The sequence below is a fragment of the Aythya fuligula genome, chromosome 6 (assembly GCF_009819795.1).
Source record: "Aythya fuligula isolate bAytFul2 chromosome 6, bAytFul2.pri, whole genome shotgun sequence".
Lineage (NCBI taxonomy): Eukaryota > Metazoa > Chordata > Aves > Anseriformes > Anatidae > Aythya > Aythya fuligula.
This window is the reverse complement of record NC_045564.1, coordinates 36,940,854-36,959,075: the sequence shown is the minus strand read 5'-3', so window position 1 is coordinate 36,959,075 and position 18,222 is coordinate 36,940,854. Positions and strand designations below refer to the sequence as shown.

Below are 18,222 nucleotides of genomic sequence, written 5' to 3'. Positions count from 1 at the left end.
TAGTTTCAGCCCACCACAACTCCAACTACGAGGCACGGGCTCTGCTCTGAGACGCTGCGGGCACATAGCAGTGAGTACAAAGCCATGCAGCGGGTGATGGAAAAACTCCTTGCCCAGCAACAACACAACAGGGAACGTGGCAGGGGGCTTCAACTTCTGGGGAGGCTGAGCACTGGCTCCATTGTCAGCCCTGGGGCCCACACAGCAGAGGCACTGCAGCAGCCCTCAGCTGAAAATGGGGCCCAGGGGCTGGGTTTTCCTCCTGAGGCAGTGCACAGGGTGTCCCCATGGAGCTCACAGCCACTGGCTGCACTGCTGGGGACTGTAAGGGATGCTGGTCACTGGCTGCTGGTAAATAATGCCAAACAGTTCCACTAGCAGCAGCTTCACCCATCCTGCTTTTGTTTATACTTGTAAAACACTGGCTCAGGCTCTTTCCCTACGTGCATGCCTGATGCTCTGGAAGCAAAGCCAAATGTGCTGTGAGAGCAGCAGTACTAGACCAGCACAGGGGATGGAGGTTGTTTTTTTTTCTTTTAACCAATTAACCAGCACTTATACTATGACCATCCTTCCTTTTTGTTATGCTCTTGGACAAAAAATCAGGAAATGTGGTGTAGCAAAGTGCTAAACCCTCAGCGATCCCTGCATGGTTTGAACTGCTGCTGGCTCAGCCAGCTCAGTTTCCTCCAGCACCCCGCACCTTGCACTGCCCCGTGGATTTTGGGTACCACCAGTGCCTTGCTGCCAGAGCCCGCAGTAGCTGAACTTCACAGGATGAGAGCGAGGTGCTGCCCATTTTACACAGGAACACTTTTTGCATCAGATCTTGAGTAATGGTTATTAAATCAGCTGCATTTACTCCACCTTTGTCAGCACCGGGGTTACAGCTCCATGGGAGCACAGAGGCCTTCAGTAAGGTGGGACTGGAGCCTGTTCTGTTCAGAACTCAGCAGCTACGATTGTGCCCTGCTGCGTGTGTAAAATAGCATCCCTGGCTTCAAAATGGAAGCAGGATGAAGATGTCAGTTAAAGAAGTGGCCACAAGCTACTTTTTTTCTTTTTATACCCAAGCAGAACAACACTGAGTTGTACCTACAGCGCCAGTCACCCTTCAGAGCAGGGTTCCTCTGGCTCTGTGAGGCCTTAGGCATGAACATGACAAACACCAAGACAGGGCATGGGGTGGATGTTACACGAGCACCACTGCACCACCTTTCCTTCCCTTCCTTCTACGAGCATGCTGACCTGGGTCTTGTTTTATCTGTAACATCTCTTATTGTTCCCAGAGATTAAATTCATGCACATGTAAAACAGCATCCTGTGGCTGCAGGAGCAGCTTCTCAAGACAACCTTCACAGCAAGCTCTTACAACATCCAGAGCTTCATTCAAAAACCCCTGACTGCATGGTGCAAAACCAAACAAAACATGAGGATAAAAGCACGCAGCATACACTAACCAGTGGTGGTTCTGTCCTCTAGAGGTCTCTAAAATTTATTTTACTTGGAAATTAGTGTAAAAAGATCAAATAAAAGTAGTGAAACAGTACTTCTGAGAAGCACTTTGGCACCTATCTACCAGTCAATTTGGAACTTAAATATAAGGCATGACTTCCTAAACTCAAAGATAACATTGTGAAAGCAATTTCAATGTTTTTCCTTATTTTTTTAATGAGTCTGTGGTACGAAGATCAGTATTCGTTACCTCTTACTTGTCATTGCATATTTTACGTGTGACTAAATTATCCCTGAAATTTTTAAGCATTTGTAATCAGACAACTCTGGCTCCAATTTTTTAGTACGGTTCTGGGATAAATCTGCATATCACAGACATGAAGTACGTTGGATCAGATGGCACCGAGCATTAAGTAGAGTGAAGTTGCAGAGAGTTAGGAATTTGGGGTAACTGAGCTTCCTGAGGTGATCCTGAAACAGTGATACAGAACCCACTGCATACTGTTTAGTGAAACAGAAAACACACTAGGCAGACCTCGTCACAAACATAAATAGGAAAAAGACTTTAAAAAAAAAGAAAGAATTCAGAGCTTTCCAGTGTCCTAGCTCACAGAAAATTAAAAAAGTCATGCTTAAGTTTTCAAATATTCCTCAGACACAGCAAACCTAAATAGTATTCCATTAAATAAATGTATGAGATACTCTGGGAAATGGAGGTAAGAGAAAAGCTTTAAACTAAAACAAGAAGGAAAATTTTGTTTCAATAAACAGCACTTTTTTTTTTTATACACAACAAGCTAGTACAAGAAAAGGCTAAAAACACTGCTTTAGGAATGGCCATTTACTGTTGGCATGAAGCATAGCTTACCCTTTTTAAATAACACAGTGAATTTGAAATACATCATTTACAAAACATGGATCAATTTATTATTCAAATTTTGTTAGTGTTGTCAATCTCATAATTTAGCAGAGGTGGAACTGAGGTATACCTTGTTGAGGGAGGTTAAGTAATACTTGGAAGCCTCTTTGCTATATCCCACTTGATTACTTTTGTTTATGTACACTGAACAGCAGCACACTAAACATTCACAAGCTGTGTCATATTGGCATTACAATAGTCATTTTTATAAACAACAGCAAATGCAATAAAAACAAGTTACCCTTTTTTAAATCTGAAATGAAATGTTTGATTTAAAAAAAATAACAGTAGTTCATTTAAGGAATTAGTCTCTTCCGACAGGTATTAAGAAATCTGATGTCAGTTTTTAAAACACGTGATTAGCCAGTACAGGTCCATATTCTTCATTTAAGTTCCTTAACAGCGTGTTCTCGTTCCTCAGTCCCGCGTCCTTCAGGTGTAAGCAGGGAATGCAAAAAGTCTCACGGATTCCTGTTTGGGAGGAGGAAGGGGGAAATAAAGGAAAAACACCTCTTGATGATGTTCCAGAGAGACGTAGCAGTCGGTTCACACAGAAAACAGTAACGACGTGAGCAGTCCCGTCAGCTTTAGCAGCTCCAGTGAAGAGTCCTGTTGGTCAGTGACGTGACCAGTGCAACTATCATAGACTGGATTCTTTGGGAGGAAAGTCAACGTTTGTCACCATCGTGACCACCGTCACAATGTCCTCTGTCGTTATAATGTTAGTTAGTTTTTGCATCTGGATAATCCGTTCTTCTACGCATCCCGCTGACAGCCTGGCTTCTGCGTCGTGATCCCAGCACTCCTCGATGGTCTCACAAAGCATCGCCATGCCCTGCAGCAAACACACAAGCCCAAGGGTGAAGGAAGAGTCACGGCGTGCAGAGTTAGCAGCAGGTTTTAGGCAGGCGGGGTCGCCCAGCAATTCCCGTTAGCAGGCCGTGTTTTGAGGTGTAGCTGCCCCATTGCAGCCCCTGTGCTAGGGGGGAGGTTAGGCCGTGGTTGTTCTGGAACCTGGCAAGCCAGGGGACCTCACGCCTTGTTTATTTTATTTTTATTTTTATTTTTTTACAATTTCAGCAATGTGTGCAACAGAAAGCGGGTGCGTTTCTCTACGTGGTGCTGCAGTCTGCTAGTCAAATCAGTGATATTTTAAAGATCTCACTCTGAGAGGGTGAGCTCTTCACTGACTAAATGGAACCTCACTGAAAGTCAAGGAGTACAGAAGGGGATTTTTATCTGACAGCAGCTAACTCCTCTCCAAGTAACTGAGCTAACAGCAATCTGCTCACCCCAAGGAGCAGAGGGTGGCACTCGTTTTTCTTGCAGAGTGTCATCTATTGTTTCCACTAGCTCGTTTTTCGGAAAACAAACCAAACCAATAAAACCAACGGTGCTAGAACATGCAGTGCTCTCAGTGCAAGTCTCCATCCATAAAGCCAATCAGACAAGCAACTGATCTTCCCTAAAAGATCCCCCAAATGTCCTGTATGACACTGCTTACCCCATGTTACTACATTCAGTTCGTAGCTCTCCTTGACTAAATCCAGACCAGTGTTTCTTAAGCACGTTTGTAACATACGCATTTTAGTTTTAGAAATAAAGCTCAAGGATCACTTCTTTAACCAAAAACGTACTTTCAAATCACTCAGGATGACAGAACATTTTACGATGGAACAACACTAGTTCATGGCCCATTTAATTCTTACTACAGTTAAATTCTTCCTAAAAGGCAGCAACGTGAACACAACACAGGATTAACAAAATCTGAAATTCAGATCATGACAGAACTTTTGAAGAACTGGGTTGCGTAACTACTTACCGAATGTTTTTGCCAGCACTCTCTTAAAACAGGTCTCTTCTTTTTATGAACTACAACTTCCTGCATGTCTTCAAGGGAGGGATGCTGGCCAATTTCTTCTTCAAATGGCAACATGTACTCATCCACTGGGCCTACAGAGAAAAAAAAAAAGAGGCTAAAGCACAAGTTCTGCTCAAAGGAAAAAAGACTGGGATCTTCGAATCGTGGCCCATAATCAAAAGCTTACAGCGTAGTTTACTTTCTGCTGCCATTAAAAGCTCATCCTGCGACAGGTTAGCAGCACGCAGTGACTCAGGCTTTAATTAAGCAGCTACAAACTTCTGCTCTCCTGAATGTGGCAACCTTCCCTCTACAGGCCAGAAACCTGCAGCCCGTGTTACATCCTTCCTCCAACCCAGACAGCCTGGAACAGAAGTACCCGTGCTGAAGGCCGAGCAGCAGGTACTGCTTGTCACAGAGTCAGAGGGGCAAGCTCAGGGCTGAACACCAGATCAGGCAGCTACAGGCAAGGTGCTGCTGTAGCGTGTAGATTGTACTCCCAGACAGAAGCCTGAAGATGGGTGTGTACACGGGAAAAAGAAAGAAGACAGGACAACTGTGCAGTAGGGTACACACGGACCTGCTGAGGCTCGGTGAGACACGAGGTACCTGCTGAAAAACTCTGTTTGCAGAGACAAAACGGGCAGCTGTGGCTGGAGAGCTGCACAGAGCTGCGATGCAGGAGAGCTGCTGCCCCTTTTGCTGTCCCCCTTACTTCTGGAATAACCACGCTTGCCAACAAGACCTACAACATACTTCTGGTACGATTTAGGTAAATATATTTTACAGTACAGCAAGGCATGAAAAATCAATAGGGAACGCGAGTCTGCCTCAGAAATTTGTGCAAGAGCACGCTGATCCTGTTAGTAAACAGCTAAACATTTTTGAAGGGTAAAGCCTCCCTGGTGGCTTCTGCTCCATGAGGAATGTTTGGAGCAGGAGAGCTGCGCGTGGCAATGTGCTCATCTCCAATACATCTCGGCTTCTTAAATCAACGTCTTTCAGCTGCATTGGTCTAGGAAAGCTTTGTGGCAAGTGGTATCACCAGCCCCAAAACTCCACATTTACTTAGCTGAATTAAAGACTGTACCAAAAACTTTCTCCCAAACATTTGAAACTGGTCTCTTGTCTTGTCCTTGATTAAGGACGACTTATTCTGGACAATCTACAATTTCTCTATTTACAAAATTCAGGAATGCTATTCACACTTGAACAGCACACAGGTGCTGGCAGAGCCATTTTGTTAGGAAGGCTGATCTAATCCTGACTTCTGTTTATGAAAAGAAACCATAAATTGGGTGGTGCTGAACTCAGAAGCAATCAAACACACTGAGTTAGGAGTTCCACAGGAATCCTCTCTTCCTTACCATGACCAGGAGAAAATGTGCAGCAGAGTCGTGTATCAGAAAATCCTTACCTGGGGCGCCAAACACTCCAGAGATTCAACTATGATGTGACTGCGTGGTGCTGGTGCCTTGTTCATTTGCTCACAAGACTACCATCCTTGTGAGTCTTATTACATCACATAATCCACCTTACAATTTCTTGTTTTAAATACACTCTCACAAATTTAGTCAAGCATAGATCAGGTATTTTGCTCACCATCTGAGGCAGTACAGCGCGACGCCAGCTCCCAGAGGACCAGTCCCATGGCGTACATATCTATCCTCAGAAACGCATCCCTTTGGAAGTTGATAGCACCTTCTAGTACCTCGGGAGCCATATACCTTCGTGTGCCAACCTGGAAAGATCCAAATATAAAAAAATTGTATGCTAAGAATCAACATGACCACAATTACTGTTCTACCTAGCTGACTGTACCCGTACTGTAGGGCAGTGCTGGTTTTTGACAAAGATTAAAACCCAGCTTTGTTATCTTTGCTTGGGACTACATCTTGGAAGCATCCTGTACTGCTGTGTAATAGACGGTAAGAAGAATTAGAAACAATTTTTGGACTAGAAACCAGGACAGTCCTAGAAAGGATACTTATGAAAGAGGAAGATCTGGATTATTTTAAAATAAGACATTTCTGTGAGCAATTTGATGTATTCATCACCACTGTTCCTTATATTCTTCCACATTACAAGAAGGCCACTGTTCTTATTTTTTCATGTCAAAAGAATTATTACAGTTTCACAAAGACATGGAACCTGCTTCTGTTTCTCCCCATGACAAAGTAACAGAATACCAAAGAAAAGCCAGTTACTGAAGTGTGATTTATACTTAGAAAGTTATTTGAAATCACTTGCACAAAACTAGACATCAAATGAAGACTTTGGGGCTGCCCATTCATTCTGACCACAATTAACGATGCGTTATGTAATCTGAACAGATCAGAGCTTACACGATGTCCGAACAAGCTCTACTCCACTATTTAAACCTTCACAGTAATAGCCATGTTTCTCTTAAACAGTGTAATTGAGGTTTTATAATCCTAACATACGGATTTTATTTTTGTCCTTCAACCAGAAGCTGAAATTCTGCCTAAAACTAAATATATTTAGTTTTCCAGGAACCATAATGCTCTAGGCTCAAGCTTGTTATTTAAAAAGTACATGATACTAAAACAGTTCCCTGTTCCATGGCAAGTACTGAATTAGTATTGTTTTCCTTTCAGGAAAATGAATGTTGCACTGCTAGGTCAGAAAGTTACAAACCGGCTGCCAGCATCAGCACTTGACTTCTGAGGAGGAGCTCAGAACAAGGAATAAAAAGCAGCAAGAGCTCTGTGTTGTCTGAGTTCTCCAGTAAGGAACCACAGCCCCCACTGCCCATTTCTCCCCATTTGCCACCTCAGGGGGGGAATGAGAGCGCGGTGTGCTGCAGCTCTTGGGTGTGAAACCACTAGAGGGGGCCACGTAGTGAGATAGGTGGCCAGCAGAGGAAAGACTTACCTGTAATTATTAAACAAATTGATTAATATTAATTGGCTCTGTGAGAAGAAAGCTAGAATTTCCATCTTTCTTAAAGGTCAAAAACTAGGTTTGATCCTTTGGATGAAGAACACAGAGTACCAATTCCCCTTCACACGCAGTTAACACTTTACCCCGTACACAAGTAAGCTGGTCTTTACCTGTCCATGTGTATCCCCTGCAGACTTTCCAGCCTCAAACTTTAAAGCTAGACCGAAATCAGCGATACAAGCTGTAAGGTTATTTTTCAGCAGCACATTCTTGCTTTTGATGTCCCTTTCGAGTTAAAGAAAAGAATTGTAAATGTAAAAGGTGAAATACCACGTAAAGTTTGACAACAAAGAAAGATATCATACAAAGACATCACTTACAGTAAGTTTCTGCGTGAAGGCATTCAGTATTACTTAAAGTTATATAAATAAGTGTTGGAGATGTTTCCAATAGCTATAATATCAATTATCTTATATACCTCATAGGGTATTTATATAATTATATATACCTCATAGGGTACTTATATAATTAACTGGGTAAAAAGGTTTCATTAACCACAGTCACCAACCAAACTGCATTCTATAGAACAGCAGCTAGCTTTTTGCTCAGGCTGAGCAGATTTTTCTTATTAGGCTCTTGGTAACTATAGAAAGAAGATACCACAGAGTAGTTTTTTGACCACTTTGTGTCTATCAATATTTCATTCATAGTTAAATATTAATGATGGTCTGGAAGTATCGCCCACATACTGTACCTATGTGAGATGGCAGGCTTATGTCCATCTTTCAGCCCTGGTATATCCTCGTGAAGATAAGCCAAGCCCCTAGCCATGGTCTGAGCAATGTGACACAGCTCATTCCAGGAAACCACATTAGCCTTGAGAAAGTCGGTTAACGAACCCTGCGCAGCAAGAAAGAAAAACAATTGTAAGATAGATTTCTCTTTCATCTAACCATAAAGAAAACTTTAGATAGCCTCCATCCTAAAAGAACACGATATGCTCTTCTGCCTTTCTCTGCTTTCTGATAGACTCTGTAATTATACAACTGCATAAACAATCTACTGCTGGCTTAAACAACAACAAAAAATTAACCTTTGCTTCACCTCTGCCCATGAGCAGAATCAAGATGCGCCTAATGTCACCTCGATAACCCAGCAGCATAATTAACTCAAGGCCAGCAGCACACATGCCAATGAACTGCATTAACTGGTGATGTCAGAAAGAGGAGCTGGGCTTACAGATGTTTAAGTTCTTTATAAAGACAACCCTGCTTTAACCAGGGTGATTTGTAACCTTCCAGGCACAGGAAACTGCAGGTTAGTTTCACCTTCAAGAATCCTGCTGAATTGGGTATGCTCGTTCTGAGACCTTTAATTGATAGGCTTTATTCCCTACCAAACTAATGACAGTAAGTCCCAGCTCTGCAGTGGTTTCAGAGTGAAATACTTTGAATAGAGAGACAACGTGAAGCAAAACCTAGCCAACATGAAGCACTTGTCTCAAACTCCCTTCTATACCCCACTCCATGGATACGTTCCCATGGATTTAGAGATGCTCCAGTTCGACATGTCACCACATCATGTTACTTCAGCCAAGAGAAAAGGGAATAATGAACGCAGTGCTGTTAAAACGTAGCAATTACATTTTAAAAATTCCTGCTTTCCAGAGTCATCTCAGATACTATCTTTCTAACAAGTTTAAAGCCCTCAAAAATTGGCACTATCTTTTCAGAAAGGCAAATTTGTTTGCTATTATCTACTTGACTGTGAAGATCTGTCAAAAAAAAATGTAAATATTTGGATTGTTTTAATCTAAGTGATTAAAGAATAGGTATAAATGGGACAAAAATGCCAGAATTGAAACATACCACCACAACCTTTGTGAAATGGAGATTGTTTAATCCAGGCAGATTTAGAATAGGGACATGCCAAAATATACATACTCTAAGAAGCAACAGGTAGAAAAAAATCTTTTCATTTGTTTTGTAAAACTTCTCTATTAAGATTTATTTCTTAACTGTCTAAAATTCACATTGGCAACAAATTTCTAAATCTACTCTTCTTCCATCATAATGATGATTAAAAAAAAAAAAAAGATGCTACTTTGAGAGTTACCCATACCTTTTCGTGAAATGCTGTAATTAACCAGAGATCGACATCAATGCTAGTGCCTCGTTTCTCTGCACCGATGAACTGTAGAATATTGTCATGCTTCATTCCAGGTAAACTGTAAATTTCATATTCATTCTGCCAAGACTGTTTGTCCTTTAAAGAAAAACAACAACAAAAACACAACAGGCCAAGTTAATACCATGATAATAAGCATAATAAGAGGTACTTTCTCTGTCAGACATTTCCTCCTGTAATTCATTGTGCATTGCTAAATGATATGTCAATACGATTAAAAATTAATTTTTGGTCAAATCAGGATTTATTACCAAAAATAAAGAAAGCATGGTATATGCTAGTAATGTTATGAGACTGATTATTTTAAAATTATGAATGTTTAGATTAGTAGCAGTATTTGTGCTACAAAATACTGACCTAAAATAAGTATATTACACATTCACACTTCCTGGAGAAGTGTCTGAAAAATTAAATATGTTGTATTATCTGAAAACACCACCAACTATCAGAGGTATGAACCATGGAAACACAGAAAGCTGTAGCCAAGAATAGAGTCTATATACTGGAAATCACTGCAATGCTTTTGTTTTGAGATTGGTTCTACCTTAAAAAAACAAAACAGACCCGCTAAGAATTAGAAACACGTCTTCTTTTGTTAAAAACAGCCAGATAAAAGTCTCAGTTTTAATGTATGTTGTACTGATGACCTAAACCATCATATATATATGTGCTATTTCTCCTAGAAGGCAAGGAACCCACAGATGTGTTTCTTCAACAATTTAACACTTTGTTAACCACTGGAAAGCAAAAGTACATTTCTCCACCTCAACTAGCATTGGCTGCTTTTAATTAACGTCAGATCTATCCTAGTATCACTGTGTGTGATCATTCTGGATTCTAAAATTAAGAGCACAATCTATTCTGAAATACGGCTTTCAGAGCTGTATGCTGGGAAGTCAGCATTGTTACCTTCAATTGAGGAATGTTTAACTGGAACTAGCACCTTACATCAGGTTTGCATTTCAGGGCACCAATTTATCAGCTTACATTCAGTCCAAGTACATTTTAAGTTGAAAAACATCAACAGATTCTTCTCAAATGGAGAGCTGCAAACAGTATTGACGTGCTTCAGACTATTCGTGTCAAATAAGTATTTTTATGATTAGGAAACCTTAGCAAATTTTATCTTCATTGAGATAAAAACCCTACCTGCACATTCTCTGGCTGAAGATACTTCCTGTATTTGAGAATTTGTGTGGAATATCGAGGTTTGTAGCATACACAGTAAAAATTCTCTAACATAAAGCCTCTTACAGTGACTGGAAAACATGGTTTACAGTACAATGTTTTAATAAACACGGGACACCAGAACTTTTGCCTACCTGAATGGGGAATATTTTGACTGCAACATACTCGTTCAGGAGTTGAGCTTTCCACACGCAGCCAAACCTTCCCCTAGCTTTGATCTCGAGCAACTGCAACGGCTTCAAACCCATCAGGGGTGACGGCGGTGGTGGGCCGGGGTCCTGAAAGCAGGTTAACACCGTTAGTTACCTCAGCCATCACACCTGGGATCTGTGATGACAGCACTAGAAATAAAGGCTCGTAAACCGAGACTTGGCATCGTGTACCCACCCCCTCGCAACCAATTCCCCCAAACAAACCAGAAACAAAACGGCAACCCTCGTCCACAGGAAGGAAAAAAAAAGATTGTGAAACATGCTCAGAATTATGTGCAAGCGACAGCATGACAACAGTTACAGTAAAAATCTAACTGGGTATAAAAGCACAGCACAAAGTAAGAGAGAGAGAGATGATCAAGCGCTACTCGGGGCTTTTCGAAATGACAGAATTTAACCGAGCACTTTGGTACTGAGGGGGTTTTTGTTTCTTTCTCACACACGATGTGCCATGAGCAAACAGACCGGCCACAAAGCACGCTCCCACGCTGCCACCCGTGTTTATCGGTGTCCCAGCGGGACACAGAAGACCCCAGGTCGAGCTGGGTGGCTCAGGGAGCCGCAGAGAGCTGCACCAAGCTCCCTTGCACGCTTGTGAGCTGGGCCAGGAGCTGCACCACAGCAGAAGGCCCCTCAGGGCCAACAATATGACCACTGGAGCTTCGGAGGCTGTCCTGCTCTTCTTCATTATCTCCCAGTGTTTGCACTTCACTGGTCGGCTAGGAAAGTAAAAAGCCCAGCACTGGTTTTTGAAGTGTAACACAACCAGCTGGGAAGCCCCACGGCACGAGACGGGGCTCCCACACAGCTATCCCCGTGACCACAGATGTTAACGTGGTTTTGAACAACTTCCCTTTCTGGCAGAAAAAAAAAGAAGTGACACCACGGGCTAGCTGGTGTTTTACATTTTATGTCACTTACACGTTCTGTGTAGCACACGCCAGCTGAATGTAACAAGGAGATTTTCAACTGTGGGGATGGCGAAGCTGGGCCGCGGGCCTTATCTTACACATGAAGGCAAGAACCTACAACTGAGAGACTGGTACTGCCTTTAAGTGATACCCACACCGCAGAACACACTGCAAAAACCCAAAGCATGCTGCTCAAACCCTCCAAAACGTATGCTTGCCTTTTCTGCTTTGTTTTGTCCCCCCGCCAGTCACAGCTGTAATGCTGTTGTAAAGAGAGAGAATGGAAAACCCTGGAGTGGTTGCTTGAACACAACCAGTGAGCGCTCAGTAGTGAGGTGTCCGGGCACTGCAGCTGGTGCCACAAAGATTTTGTGCCTGTTACAGACGTTTGCTGAACAGCCGTGGCTGTAAGCACACCTGGCTGCTGGGAGAACGGAGACGAGCGCTGCTGCGGCCGCTACAGGCTCGGAGCACTTAAAGCACAGGACCAAATATCCATCCTCTGCTTCTTAGCAAAAATACATCTGTGCCTCAAGAAGAACCAGCTTTATAGATGAAGAGATTTGTATCGATTCAAAGAAACTGTGATCTAACTCCACAGAAACTAATACCTGTATGAATACAATTTTAATTAGAGGATTGCAACACTATCCTCAAAAAAAAATGAGATTCTTCTGTGAATAGATGTGAGATGCTTCAATAAAGCTGTTACAGCAACAATGCTGGGTTCAAAGTGGATAAACAACAAAAGAGAAAGTGAAGTTTCAGAACTGGAAGTTGCTTCTAATGCAGGATGAGGTTCTTGCTCTCAGCACTGCTGATGCTTCTCGCTCCCGTGCTGCCTGCCCAAGCCCTCTGTGAGTATTTCAGGCAGCAGGGCGATCGCTGTCCTCAAATTGCCATGGTTACTTATGGAAATGGCAAAAAAAGACATGCAAAGCTAGAAACACAATGCCCAAATTTACTCACAAGACTATCTTTAGTAGTAAAAGCCTGGTATTTTTAAGAACCCTGAGCACTGTGTAGCTGGGGATTGGACATCAGGCAGCAAGACGACTCGTTGGAGTTTGAACCGAGTGACCTGCCTGCAGTAAGAGAGCATCTTTGGGAAGGAAACCCAAACCTCACCTTGCTCTAGTGGCTGAACAACCCCGTCCTTTCTCTACCCTCTGTCCAAAAAGCCTACCAGTGTTTTGAAGCATACTAGGTCTTTTTTTTTTTTCCTTGAGCATCAAGCAGAAGACCACTGACACTTCTCAGAGAGCTGATGAAAACAGCTGGATTACAGCATCTGCATCACTCCCGAGTAAAAAACAGCCAGAAAAAAAACCAACAGGGCGGCTAACTCTCACCCTAGACCAATGGGATACTTCTCATACACCAGGATTTTACTTTTCCTAGAAAATCCTGGCATTTCAAAATCTTTCCCCGCTGCATTACACAGCAGCCTCCTGCGGTTCCCCGCGTGTTTCTCTGGGTGTTGAAACATTTCTGTGAAGTCAGAACTTCCTGCTTGCAATGAAGAAGTTAACACACCCACACACAGAGATCAAAACAAATCCTGATTTAAAATGGAAAGTATAATTGTCTTCTGTTAATGTAAATAAAGTTTTACACTTTTTTCTGTTTTTTTTTTTCCCTAAACAATTTTGCTAAACCCAACAGCCATTTGCTCTAAAATTACCGATGCTGATTTATGCAGAGCCATTCCCTGACGGTGTTTTCAACCTGCTCTACAGAAATATTTACCGTGCCACAGGCATCATGACTTGTGCGTGGCTTTTGAAAACCATCTCTGCGGCGCCAAGGCGGATGATATAATGTGAGCTAAGGTATTATGGGGTGTATCAGCCTGCCCCAGCTGTCCAAATGCAGCCCCTCTCCTGCTGCCCAGCCTTCCCCAGCCCTTCCTCCCTCGGACTGACTCTGCTTGCTGCACGGTGAATCAAGGCACGATGCTACGTTGTCAGAAAGCTTTTTCACCCCCCTTCTGATCACATTATTTTTCTGATAGTTTAGCAAATTGCATCTGCTTGCAGCAAGGTCCGCGTTAATAGAAAAAGCTCTGGAAGGCGGAGGGAAGCAGGACTCTCTCCTCACCCTGGGCAGGTGGCACGGTGAGCACCTGCACAGATCCTCTGCCAGATAAAAGCAGCCAACAGCACCTGAACCGATGGCCTCAGGATGCAGAACAGGTCACTAAAGCTTTCTTCTTCCTGTAGCTCAAAGCCTCCAGCCATTAAAACCATCAGTTCAGGTTGTAAGGTGATCTCGGAATCACGCACCCCTCGCTGTGCTGTGCCACGCTGTAGTTTTCAAAGGTTAAATTACTTTTTGGTTCCCGTTTTTAGAGCTGGAAGTTGCAGGCAGCTGTAGATGACATGCCAATTTATTTATAAAAAGGAAAAAATAACGACTAAAGTTTAAGAATGGTATCTTAAGAATGGTATCTTTCCCTCCATGACTCAAGAATGGTTGTGGAGCTTCACTGTGAAGCCACACTTCCATTAAGGATGTGCCAAACAGGACAGGTTGTCTGAAGACTGCCCTACCACAGGCCATCAGAGCTTGAGTTCTTCCCCAGCCATTTCTCTCATATGGCAATTCAATCAGATGATTTATCCTCTATAAAGGGACTGATTATCCAAATGGGGTCATATATAATCACGTTTCTCTTTCCTGACTCCAATATAAAGCTTCCAGAGCCCATGCAAGTGCTCTTTCTTAAATTTCGCTTTGTTTCCCCTTGGTTACATTTATACTACAGCTTTTTTTTTTTTTTTTGTTAATATGGTCAACAGGTTCCCCTTTAAAGATCATTCTCCTCCCTTTCAAGCTTGGGCTTGGTTCATTTTCAATCAGATGATGGGTGAAGTTGAGACAAGAATAAAAGGAGTCAGACTTTGTAAATTCTGTAATTTAGTCTAAAATTGACTACAACACGTATCCAAATTTCAACCTTTAATTGCCCAGCATCTTTTTGTGTTCTCTTAATAGTGACAATTCTTCTCTTGTTTGCCCTATGAATTCCCTGTATTTTACAGCATATACATGACACACTCCCCTAATTAATATAAAGCAAGGTAGTTGCTTGTAGCCAGAATGCTTCTTCCCTAACAGAAATCAAGTCACTTGAAGCAAGACAGCAGTGGGAATAGAAGGGCCTCTGACAACTCCTTCCAGGTGCAAGATGCTCAGAATATTGCTGAATATTGCCATAGCAGCATTCTGGTTTCTTCTAAATTACAGTTACAAAGCATCCTGGCTATCAGAGAACAACATGAGACCAACACAGAGACAACAAAAACTGCATTCATACCACAACTCAAATTTTGACTTTTTCAGTATTTATGTAAAAAGTCTACCAGTAACGACCACAGTTCCTGAATAAACAGTTCAGTTACTTGTAGTTTCACGTGAAGAATCAGGGATCTAATATATGTAAAAACCACTCCTGGCCAGTACGAAGATCACGGTAGAGTCTTAAGAGGCAGAAGAGCCTTTCTCTCCAGGGAGCGTTTCTCAGACAGGAGGGACCCGAGCAGGACACGCTGCTGCCTTCGGGGCCATCGCCTACATGGGAAGGTCAGCCCCAGCCCCTGCTCCCTGTGCTGCTCCCACGGCCCCAAACTGAGACCCCAGCAAGAGCTGTGCCAGCAGGGCCCTGCCCCTGTGATGCAGCACACGGGTGGGAGCGACACAGGCTGCTCTGAGCTCTTCTGTAGCTGAAGAGCCACAAACCAGCGATGCCCGGAGGATTTCTTCATCAAACCCTGCAGGCACAACTCCACAGCCTGAGAAATTGTAGGCAACTTTAAGAAAAGGCTAAAGCTGCGTTTTTAAACCCCGCATGCTCACAAATTTCTGGACCACGTTATTGGAAGAACGGAATCGATACCAAAACAACTTCTTACAAGTCCACAGAAAGTTCCATAACCATGAACAAACATCAATGTATCTTACCTCAATCATTATATGAAAGGCGTGCTTGTAGAGAGGGGAAAAAACACAGGCAAAAGAAATTACTATTTAGATCAAGAATGGGATGAAAAAACAGCTTATAAGAAAAGAGACCAAATAAATTGCTTGCGGATCAACAACCAAAATAGTCATGGGGATAGCAATACTTCCCGTGCTAATAACAGATCATTTAAAATGAATAAAAAATCATTGATATGTTAGCAAAGAAAAATGGGCGAAAATAAAGGCTTCAATACAGACCATTAGCTGAATCGACCATTGATAATTAAAAATTGACTCGTCCATTACAGGTGCCTGACCAGTCCCATCAGTACAGAGCAGTACATGAACGCATGCAGGGCGTTACACGGACACAAGTTATGCAGAGGCATCTCGGTGTGCTCACCGCTGTACAGCAGAGGGCAGCGTTGCATTTTTTAAGTTAAGACTATGCTGGATTTAGCAACTAGCTGTGGAAAATGAAAACTTTTAAGTGTCTCAGTTGCAACTAAACATCAGAAACGAATAGGTCTTCATACACCGGATCTTCAGTGCTCAATTTCATCAATTGATGCAGGCTTGAGCTGTAACTAGAACAAGTGAACACCACCCAGCATGTATACCATTACAGTATTTAGGACTATTTCACCCAAATCATGAGTTTACAGACTGTCGGATGAAATGTTACCCAAATCTACGTCCCAGATCACAGCTACTGAAACTTCACACACATTTCAGTGAGACGAGCCTGTTCGTGCTGCTTCAAAGCGGAGCAGCTCAGGCACCTGCACTGCTTCTCCTGGACCTGTGCCTCAGCCTTGTCTTTAATTCCATCAGGTAGTTGGTGCAGCAGCAGGAAATGCAGGCGCTTGAAGCATTCAGCTGCCACGTAACAGCAATCATCCCTTTCCTCACCCTTTGTCTTTACATCCTTAGGATTCGCCAGCGCAGAGCCAGCAGCCTTCTCTCTGCGCTTGAGAACCGTCTAGCACACACTTAGCATTATCTGAATAATTAATAATAGAAAGGCTGAAGTAGTTCTTGAAGGCTAGGCTGGTTGCAGTTGGATTTACAGCTTGCTGTCTGAGCGCTGAGCAGACTCCCTGGCGGCCAGGGCCACTGGGATGGGGTCAGCACCCAGCCCAAGGCTCTGGGGCAGAGGGGCAGCGCTCGTACAGCCTGCAAGCACCCTTGGAAGGGGAAACAAACCATAGAAAACCCCAAACCTTGAACCAATTTCCATTCTTGGTGGTTCCAGGACAATAACAGCCATCCTGTGAGTACTTTAAAACCCCTACAAGTAAGGCAGCAGCACAAACTCCACAGCCCACGAGCACACAAGTTCCTCCTGCAAAGCCTCCCGTGTTCCTGTGCCTGGAAGAGCAGCCAAGCCAAACAGAAACGTTGCTCAACCCGGGAGCCTGGCAGGGACTGGCTGCTGAGCAGAGCGAGAGGTACATCCCTGCCGGCCCACAGCTACTGGGGCAGCAGCAGAACAAACAGGAACTGTTAAAGGAACTTAAAACCACTCAAACAGCTGGTCAGCAAACTTCGTTCCTAGGGCTGTAAAAGAAAATGTGTTAGAGAGAATGATTTTGCAGGTCTGTTTGCTATTAATATTCTCCGTTTACTAAGAATTCAGTAAATTCATTAAAAATAAGTAAAAAATAAATACAGACTTCTTGTCCCTGGTGGGATAATGGGAAACTCTGAGGAGTTGGGGTCCTGCTCACCACTCTGAATGGGATCAGCTCCCCCCCAGCTCTAATACACTAGGCACACATCATATTTTCCAAAAAGAGATGTATGCACATCATAGACCTTCTGATTTTAAGGTCACTGCCTCTCCTTTCAGCCTTACAAACCGCCATCCCAGGCCTTTCATTAGAAATGCAAGGATCAACAGTTTAAGCAGTGTCTGCCTATTAAGGAAAGCAAATATATTTATTTCAGGGATCAACACAACTCTTTTATAAAAGTTGGGAGTAATTCAAAACCCCACAACATAGCCATCACCTAACGCAAACAGATGTAAACACACTAACTTACTGTTTATGCTGCCTGAAAACTACTTCTAAAGGTTTTATCTGGGGTTAGGGAAATGGCTGCGGAATTTGTAGCCACCTAGGACAAAAAAATACTGTCAGTGTGATCTCTTCCTAAATCTGGGCTATCCAGAAAACCCATTCTGAACTTTAAAAGTGTCACAAAAATCTTCATAAATGTGGTGCTCAAAATAAATGTAAATTATTTTATTTCCAAGGTATTGCACCGATTCAGTCACTTGTTCCTAACCAGTGCCTAAAATATGATACCTGCATGTCCATTCACAGCCCCTCGATCTCTTCAGAGAACTACAAGTGCATTATTTTTGCACACCTCATGAAGGGTGCGAATCTCCTACTAGTGATGTAGAAGATTACCTGAGAGATGTCAGCCTCAAACATGCAGGAGAGCGTATCTGAGGATACACAAACTGGACTTTATTAGGGAAAATGGTTAAAAAGCTCCTGAAGGCCGAGTACCTGGCCACAAACCCACAGAAATCAGCACTCCAGCCCTCCGTGCCTGTTCCTAGCTCAAAGACCATCGCCTCTGAAGAGCCACACCAGAGCTGGGCACCAC

General features: G+C 43.0%; 1 protein-coding gene across 2 annotated transcripts in view; it reads right to left on the bottom strand.

Annotated features, from left to right (window-relative positions):
* Window positions 1–534: 534 nt before the first annotated feature.
* ACVR2A (activin A receptor type 2A) overlaps window positions 535–18,222 on the bottom strand; it is a 55,100-nt gene continuing 37,412 nt past the window's right edge. Inside the window, exons 5-12 of one of the 2 annotated variants that reach the window (XM_032190327.1) lie at window positions 15,601–15,624; window positions 10,649–10,792; window positions 9,261–9,404; window positions 7,894–8,039; window positions 7,310–7,424; window positions 5,838–5,976; window positions 4,197–4,327; window positions 535–3,209 (exon numbers count right to left, since the gene is read on the bottom strand). In XM_032190327.1, coding sequence (XP_032046218.1) covers window positions 3,015–3,209; window positions 4,197–4,327; window positions 5,838–5,976; window positions 7,310–7,424; window positions 7,894–8,039; window positions 9,261–9,404; window positions 10,649–10,792; window positions 15,601–15,624 — 1,038 coding nt within the window. In that variant the 3' untranslated portion in view covers window positions 535–3,014. The remainder of the gene's footprint in view (window positions 3,210–4,196; window positions 4,328–5,837; window positions 5,977–7,309; window positions 7,425–7,893; window positions 8,040–9,260; window positions 9,405–10,648; window positions 10,793–15,600; window positions 15,625–18,222) is intronic. The other variant, XM_032190328.1, reaches the window with a different exon arrangement.